This window comes from Ananas comosus, unplaced genomic scaffold (genome assembly GCF_001540865.1).
Source record: "Ananas comosus cultivar F153 unplaced genomic scaffold, ASM154086v1, whole genome shotgun sequence".
Classification (NCBI taxonomy): Eukaryota; Viridiplantae; Streptophyta; class Magnoliopsida; order Poales; family Bromeliaceae; genus Ananas; species Ananas comosus.
Genome location: NW_017891119.1, coordinates 7,440 through 16,776, shown reverse-complemented (window position 1 = coordinate 16,776; position 9,337 = coordinate 7,440). Strand labels below are relative to the sequence as shown.

The 9,337-nt window shown below is 44.6% G+C and overlaps 1 protein-coding gene across 1 annotated transcript; it reads left to right on the top strand.

Moving 5' to 3' along the window:
- The first annotated feature begins 4,339 nt into the window (after positions 1-4,339).
- On the top strand, positions 4,340-7,824 carry LOC109704658. The gene is made up of 2 exons (XM_020225423.1): positions 4,340-4,453; positions 6,023-7,824. Exon 2 carries the CDS (start codon positions 6,028-6,030, stop codon positions 7,432-7,434), a length of 1,407 nt encoding a protein of 468 aa, XP_020081012.1. The 5' UTR covers positions 4,340-4,453; positions 6,023-6,027; the 3' UTR covers positions 7,435-7,824.
- Positions 7,825-9,337: the final 1,513 nt, after the last annotated feature.

Here is a 9,337-nt window from a genome sequence, read left to right as displayed (position 1 = left end):
TAATGCTAACTTGTAGGATTGAAGTCCTAACTTGGAATTGATCGCGTACAAACCTAATTGAGGGTAAAGCGAACGCGTTGGAAAGCTCGGATCGACATTCCGACGAGCCTGCGGCAAGCTAGCGAGGAAAGCCTCATTTCGGCTTCAATTATCGCGAGCGCGGATCGCGGTTGTTGGAGAAGTGTGGGAAGCGGATTTCTCGCATTCCGGTATAAAGGAAAGGTGGGTTGTGCTTCACCGAAGCGATTAGGTCGCTTCCATGCCAAAGCAATGTATGGTTTTCATTGATGCATATATGTATAGTGGTAGGTTATGAATGATAAAATGAATACATGAATCATGATATAGTAGGTAATGTTACCTACCGTTGAAATATGCATATGAATATTGTAACACACTGGACCTTTGCAAATTGCGAGGTTCGAGTGTTTGAACTGTGTTCTGAGTTTTTCCAGACTTTCTGGTGGGTCGTTGATAGTGTTTCGACCTATGGCTCGCATCCCGAGAATTGTAATATTTTATGTAGCGCTAAGGTGACTAAAGAGTTGGACTTAGCCTACCCTCGGATTGCATTCTGCACATGGTGAAACCGGTGACATGTCGATGGTTGTACCGGTATACATTTTGTACCGGTACATTTTGATGGTTGTACCGGTACACTTGTGCCGAATTTCAAACCCGAGCCTCGGGTTTGCATTTTCGCGAGATTTGTACCGGTACACTTTCCCGTGTACCGGTACACTTTGGCAGAATCTGAACGTGTTGAAGTACAGGGGTGTTTTTGCATTGTTGCACCCTTATATCATCACCCACGCCCCTAGGGCTTCTCCTGAGCTGAGAACCAGAGGAAAGCAAGGTAGGGACCTCCCCCCTCCCCCCTCTTTGGATTTATACCCCTTTTTGTTTGGATTTTGGTGGATTTACTTCTCTTTTTGCCGTTTGGAGCAATTTTCGCCATTGTTGAAGCTTGGAGCTTGGGTTTGATTCTTAGTTGAGGGAAGATCCTTGAAGTTTGAGGACTTTGAGCTTGGTTTGAAGCTTCTTAGAGGTAAGTGACTTGTTCTCTCCTCTAGATTTCGAGATTTGAGGGTTTCTTTGAGATGAAACCCTAGAATGTGATTTTAGGGTTAATTTTGAGCATTTTGAAGCTAGGGCTTTTGAGGCTCAATTTTTTGGTTTAGAATCTTCCTTTGGGTTGGATTGGAAGGATTCTAGCTGTCACGCCCCGCCCCGAAACCACTACCAATTTGGCACGATTCGGCCGCGGCGACGGACCGCCGAACGGACAGCACCTCCCCTGTCCGCCCAAGGCTCAACAACAGGAATGTGTACAAGAATTTACCCAGGACTTTAAATTCTAAACATACACATTCAACGAGGGCACAAACAGTGCCAACAACAAGAAGAGCAAGTAATCCACAAGATATACGAGTGAAATAAAGAGAGTACTTTACTAACTATTACAATAGTTGCATTCTTTACATTTACATCATTCTCCAAAATGAATACATTTGATCCTCAAAATACATAGCTCTCCAACCTCACCTACATGAATCTCTCTCTATACATAGGTGTGCTAATGCAAAAAGGAAAGAATTACTACACTACGACGGTCTCACTATCGCGGCGATGCTTTGCCGCGGTCCTACTGCTTCGTAACCCTGTACTACCACTGGAAATATAAGGGGTGAGAACTATCTTCCATAGTTCACTAGTGGCTGCGCCCGCCGACCTGCCGATCTCTCCCACCTAGCTCCAAGTGGGAGCAAGAACAACAGGTAGATAGATAGATTAGATATCGGAAAGCTGTAAACGTAGTATGGCAAACATTGCTACTATGCCACAAAATCATCGAATATGAATGCATGCGATTCATATAATAAGGTTTGCTACGCATTGCCATGCAAATCGATCCATTTCGAATAGCATTGTTTCAATGACATTTATTAACCTTATAACTTTAACTTTAAACTTCATTTACACCAATCTGTCGCGAGGCCCTAAGGGCTCCGCGCCATAAACATCATTGATTTCAATCCTCAAAGTGGGAGGGAGTCTCCAAGTGCACCCAATCCTCGGGACGTCTGGCGGACCTCCATGTGGTCCGACCTCCAGTGGTCCTAGTCGGCGTGCACTCGATAGCGTCACGACAATCCTCTCCGTGTGGGATCGGATCGCTATATACCATCCCTAAACGCAGACTTAGTGAGCTAGATCCTATTCCTCTCTCCGAAGTGAGGATACACTGTAAACTAGGGTCAAGCACCCAATCACAATCCCTCCAAACGTGAGGAGTCTGACAACTAGAGTCGAACTCTCCGCGGGGACTCATTTGTTCCGACAATCTCATGCAATGCTATTTAGCTTTCTAAATTCATTGTTCACAAAGGCATTTTCTAAAAGGATCCACCTATCCCTTATGGTCCATCACCTCTAGTTCATTACACTTACTTAAGTGCCCACTTCGTCATCATTTAACATTTGGATCACTCGTGTGTTGTAACATATGAAACTTGAGTTGCGATGTCAACTTTGACCTAGAGGTCAAAGTGAGGATTGAGCTAGTTGGACATCATCCCCGATGATATTGTGATGTCGTGTGAATGAATCTGGAAGATTAAATAAGGTTTTTCGGCGCAAAATTGGGCCGCACGAATCGCAAATATAAAGAGAATTTCGGAATTTCCGACGCTAACTTTGATTAAAAAATTAAAGTAAGAGCGTGAGGATAAATTGTGGTATCCCGAATCAATTGTGAAGTTTTGGAAAAGCCAAGGGTGTGCTTTCAAAGGGTTTTGAAGTGTTCAGTGCGAAGTGGTAGTGCAAAAAGGAGAAATTTCTGCCGTATAATGAAATTGGAGCTGATTCTATTGCTAATTCGGCTCCAATAATGTCAAAATGCAAAGGAATTGCTTCCAAATTGGATTGGTAGCTTGTGAAGGTCCCTTGGTATCTTTTGGACATGTTCAGGTGAAATCGGAGTGAAAACGAAAACTTTAGAATTTTCTGTAAAAAACGGGACTGAGAAAATTAGCAGAAAATTCACAGTGTCAGAAAATTATAAAAATTGGCGGAGATGTCCGGAACGTTGGTATGAGGCCAGATTTCAAATTTCACATTATTCTGCCACCCGTAGAGAGAGAAATTGAATCCGAAAGCTATCGGATAAAGATTTCAGTTCGGTACAGTTCGCAGTGACCAAACGGGGTCAAAACTGAAATGTTAAAATTTCAGTGGACTTGTTAAGTAAAAACGAACATTCCTGCCAAATTTGAGCTCAATCGGACTGTCGGGAGAGCCTGTGAAAGGTATCTAATCCGTGCGACTAAACGGAGTATAAGTCGAGGGCATATTGGTCATTAGCCATGGCTTAGTGGAATTCCACTAAACCAGCCTGCAGGGAGCCCTCAGCCATCCTTATCCCTCCTCCCCTCTGGTTCCATACGTAGAGAGAGAGAGAGAAGGAGAAAACAAGGAGAAAGAGAAGAAGAAGAAGAAGTAGAAGAAAAAAAAAGGGAAAGGTGCGAATTCGCGTTTTTAATCCTCTCCCCCTCATCTTTTTTCCCTACTGCTGAAAACAGCATCAGCAGCAGCTCTTGCTGCTGCTGCAAGCTAGAGCAGCAGCAGCAGCAGCAGCCCTTGCTGCTGCTGTGAGCAGGAACAGCAGCAGCAGCCGCAAGCTGCAGCAGCAGCAGCAGCAGCCTCAGCAGCAGCAGCAAGCTGCAGTAGCAGCTTGCTCAGCAGCAGCAGCAGCTACTGCCAGCAGCAGTACAAGCAGCAGCAGCAGCTTGGAGCAGCTGCTGTCAGCAGCAGCAGCTGCTGTCAGCAGCAGCAGCTGCTGCCCTGCAGGGGCAGCAAGCTAGAAAAGAAAGGAAAGAAAAGAAAAGAAAGCAAGAAAGAAAGGAAGAAAAGAAAGAAAAGAAAGAAAAGAAAGGAAAGAAGAGAAAAGAAAGCAAGAAAGAAAGAAAAGAAAGAAAGAAGGAAAGAAAAAGAAGCGAAAGAAAGATGCAAAATAAGTTAGGATTTCTATAAATACGGGGTTTAAATGAAAACTGACCCCGGCAATGCACTTTTGCAAAATAAGAGTCCTAAAGTGAAATTGACCGCGTTTAAACCAAATTGAGGGTAAAAGAAACGCGTTGGCGAAGTCGGTTCGGCAATCCGACGAACCTACGCAAAGATATCGCCAAAAGAAGGTTTTCGGCTATAGTTGCCGCTTTATATAGCATTAAAATGCTAACTTGTAAAATATGAGTAATGACTCTAGTTTAATATTTTCTAATTCTTTATAAGTGAAAAGTAAACATGCCCTAGAGTCTAAATTGAGTTTCCGACAGGTCGACGACGCGCTAATTACGGTAGAGGCCGTTTTAGTTCTATTTGCACGGAGTCGCGAGAGAAAGCTGTCGACGCTTTTCAAGACCCTGATCTTAGTTGATTGACACCACTACAGGTGGGTGGTGCTATCCGAAGTATTTGAATCACCTTTTATGTCTATGCTATTCATTGAGCATATTTACTTCTGTATTCATGCATTATAGGGTATTGGCAGTGACATTATGCAAATGATAATTGAAAATGTGAATTCCTATCGACATTGAGAACATGTGAACCTTAGAATGTGGACATAGAACCCTATGAATGCGTGGACTATAACAATAGTAAACTTGGTGACATTCTAACTAGAGATTTAGTTAGCATCGAAAAATGGAATTGTGAAACTAGCATAAAGAGCTAGTCAGAGTTACTTGTGGCATTGTCAGTTGTTGTGAATCCTCTGAAGGAGGATCAGATCTTACTCACATAGTCTGTTTCTTAGCCTGGTGGAGGTCGCTCCCCCCAGGCAGTGAGCTCCGGAGTGGTCACTTTTTGGGCTAACGTACTTGCCCCAGGACTAACGTACTTGTCCGACAGACGGTCCCATCGGGAGGCAGCTTAGGGCCCGTGAGGGATTTCGTTGGTGAGTTATTATTAACCAAAGGGTTAACCAGTGAATTGGGTAAATTTATGGGCTAACGTACTTGCCCCGGGACTAACATACTTGTCTAGCTGTTAACCAGAGGGTTAACCAAAAGATTCGGTAAAGTTAATGAAAAGCATGCATGCATATTTACAGCTTCCATATCTGCTACTTCTTTCAGCTTTGTACAGGCATTGTAGTAGTTACATGTTATAGGTGGTTACTATCTGCTTACTTTTCTTGCCTACATATGCCTGAGTAGACCTAGTGGGTGAGTCGACGAGGTCGGCAGCCGAACCCACTGAGAACTTTCTTGTAGTTCTCACACCACTAACCATACAGGTTCCAGTGCGAGTGTTGTAGCTGAGGATCGAGGCAAGGGCCCTGCAGTTTAGCTAGCTGACACCAGAGTTTTAGCAGTTACCATTTTGAGTTCATGTATCATCTATTTTGATGTACAGAGACAAGTAAATGAATGTATTATAAAGCATGTAAATAACTAAATGTTTCAGTTATACAGTTCGGCTATGTAAAGTTTTAAATTACAGTGAATTTCATTGTACAGTTAGTTTACTATCACTTGTGTTTGTTGCTTGCCTTCGTGCAAGCCATGTATATTGAAATGTGATCCTGGGAATTATTTATTTCTTTATACATGTACTCGTTGTTGTTGAGCCTTGATAGAACAGAGGAGGTGCTGTTCGTTCGGCGTCTGTGCGCGGGCCCGGATCGACCAAATTGGCGATAGCGGGACGTGACAGATAGAGTGGTATCACAGCAAGTGATAGTAAAAGTCTAGGATGACCTAGGGGACTTAGATTGGAAACCTAGGGACTAAGAACGTGAGTGACGTGAATCTAATGATAGCGAAAGCCAAACAATTGGGTTAGTTGTTAGCAAGTCTCTAATGTTAATTAGGGGCTGATCCGAGTGTTATTTATATGCAACTAAAAAGAGTTATGTTGAATGGCCACAACATAAAGCTAAGGGTTGAGTATAAATGCACTTGAATTGCTTTCGCTTGATTGGTTTTATTTTACTAATGTGAATGGTTGGTTTCAGGAGAAATGCCACCGCGACGTGTGACGAGATCCATTCCGGCATCACCTTTTGAGGTGCCAGAGCAGTCTGGGTCTGATGAGGTTCAGGAGTTGCGTGCTCAGGTGAGCGCGTTAGTAGGGGCTATGCAGAGGCAGGAGGAGAACATAAAGAGGTTGCAGGATCTAGTGTCGCAACAGGCGACAACAGCAGCTTCTGGGAGTCAGGATGTACCTATCCCGGATCCGCCAGTGGTAGTACCCCCTCCTCCAGCTTTTATTCCTCCTGTGGTCTCTGGGCCTTCTAGTTCTGATTCGGCCGCGACAAAGGCCGAGCACGAGCGATCCTTATCAGTACTGACGGCGTTCATGCGGTTTAATCCGCCGATGTTTGACGGGAAAGAAGCCGATCCTTGGGTATTGGAGACGTGGTTCACATCGATGGAAGCCTTGTTTGATGATATATATACCCTGGAAAAGGATAAGGTTCATTTAGCAGCGCACTGTTTTGAGAAGGATGCCCAGATCTGGTGGCAAAAGGCCAAGAAAAGCCGAGGTCTAAACACTTCATCAATTACCTGGGAGGAGTTCAGAGAGATTGTATTCATGGAGTACTTCCCAGATAGCGACAGAAGAAAGATGAAGGAAGATTTTAGGAAGTTGAGACAGGGGAACCGTTCGGTACGGGAGTACGAACGGGAGTTTACTCATTTGGTGAACTGTGTACCAGGCATGGTTCATACTGATAGAGATCGAGCAGATTACTTCGAGCGGGGGTTACGGCCTGAAATATTTAAGATAATTAGTGCTCTAAAGTTAAAGTCATTTGAGGAAGTCCTGGATCGAGCGCTTTGGGTGGAGCGCGGAAATGCGATTGCGCGTGAGGAACGCGAGTCGTTTGATAGAGAAAAGGGAAAGAAGCGGACTACTAGTGGCGCCGGGGGACAGTCGAGCTCTAAACGACCCCCTCGGTATCCACGGCCACAGCAGAGGTATCAGGGACCCCCGGGATGTGTGATTTGCGGCGGGAATCATCAAGCGGTAGCTTGTTCACAAAAGGACGGTAAATGTTTTAAGTGTGGACAGCCGGGACACATTAGTCGTGATTGCCCGAGAGGAGCATCATCTGCTCAGCCTACAGCTTCAGTTCAGTCGCCTGCGAGGCAGCGTGCGGGTTCCCCACCCGCTATGTCAGCTGGACATACTTTTGTGCCGCGTCAGTACGAGCCACCCCGACCTGCACCGAGTGGTCGTGTCTTTGCAGCTAAGGTTGAGGATCCTGCCGTGGTCGACGATGTCGTGGCAGGTATTGTTTTACTTTATAGTACTAGATCGCGTATATTATTGACACTGGTGCATTGCATTCGTTCATTAGTAGCTCATTTGCTAGAACGCATGACATTGAGAAGTCGGATGATATTCCGAGGGATTGCGTAACAGTAATGGCGTTACTGTTGGGAGGTCGTTAGATGATCGCCTGGTTTTGGCGAGTTAATTGAGTTGTACCTCAAATCAGTTGAGGAAATTGTGTTTATGTATGATAGTTGTAGGCTAAGTTGCCTAACGAGCACTTGAGAAGTGCTATCTAGCGAGAGATGCGATCGTGTTGGACACTTGAGTTAGTTGTCCGTAGATTGTGGATTGTGGATCAGCCTGAAGAGTGAATTGGCAGTAGCACTTTAGCAGGGCTAAGTGTGAAGCGGGCCATGGATCACTCTTAGGGCTGTTGGCTCGCACTAGGTGCTTAAGAACCGTTAGAGTGTGTAGCTCTATTGAGCATGTCGTGTAGGACGACGTTAGCGGGTAGTGCTTGGGGACGATCCGTGCCTGGACCCTTTTTGGACTGTGGAGCCTGGGCCCATTGGGCAGGCGCAGTCAGCTGCGAGAGGCAGCGGCCCGGTACCTACGGGTAGGGCAGAGAGTTTTGGTCAGGACGGTAGTCCGAGCATAGACCCGAGTACGTGGAATGCCACGTGTTGGATCGTGAAATCGGTGATGCACTAAGAGTGCGGTTGTGACCCAACCCGAGGACTTGGCGTGGTTTGGGGTCTCGGTTGCTCCCAGTTGGAGTAGGTAGAGGTATAAGGTATCTCAAATGAGAACTTTACTTCGTGATAATTGGGTTTACGCTTGCGAGCGAGAGGCATTATGTCGTGTCACGGTTGAGTTTGGCAATCGGCCTATAGCGGATCGGTAACTTATGAACCGAATTGTGGTATTGGTTTACTCGTTCATACTGAAAGCGAGTGTTGTGGACCCATTCCAGTGGCTTGTGAGTAGGGCCGTGAAAGCGAAGGCTTAGTCCTATGGATAAATTAATCAGACTTGCTACGATAAGCATCGATAACGAGCTGAGAATGGAAACGCGAACAAAGTGTTCGTAGAGACTGATGTGGAGAAATCAGTATAGTATAAAATGAAATTGAGAAACTGTAGAATAGTATTGGAATTTATCTCCATCCGTTAAGTAATGAGGAATAAGATGTATCTAAGTTTCGCGGACGAAACTTTTGTTAACGGGAGGAGAATGTAACATATGGAAACTTGGAGTTGCGATGTCAACTTTGACCTAGAGGGTCAAAGTGAGGATTGAGCTAGTTGGACATCATCCCCGAGTGATTTGTGATGCGTGTGAATGAATTCTGGAGATAAATAAGTGTTTCGGCGCAAATTGGGCGCGAAACGAAATATAAAGAGAATTTCGGATTTCCGATGCTAACTTTGATTAAAAGAATTAAAGGCGTGAGGATAAATTGTGGTTTCTCCGAATTAATTGTGAAGGTTTGGAAAAGCCAAGGGTGTGCTTTCAAAGGGTTTTGAAGTGTTCAGTGCGAAGTGGTAGTGCAAAAAGGAAAAAAAAAAGGAGTTTTCGGATCATAGCGTTGATCCTAGTGCTAGTTCGGCTCAAATGATGTCAAAATGAAAATGGATTGCTTCCAAATTAAATTGGTAGCTTGTGAAGGTCCCTTGGTATCTTTTGGACATGTTTGGATGAAATCGGAGTGAAAACGAAAACTTTAGAATTTTCTGTAAAGAACGGGACTGAGAAAATTAGCAGAAAACGCACAGTGTCAGAAAATTATGAAAATTGGCAGAGATGTCAGAAACATTTTTATAAGGCTAGATTTGAAGTTTCAGATTTTTCTGACACCTGTAGAGAGAGAAATAGCATCTGGAAGTTATCTGATAAAGATTACAGTTCGGGACAGTTCGCAGTGACCAAACGGGGTCGAAACTGAAATGTTAAAATTTCAGTGGACTTGTTAAGAAACGAACATTCCTAGCGAAATTTTGAGCTCTCAATCGCCGACTTGTCGGAAGAGACCTATGAAAGGTAGTT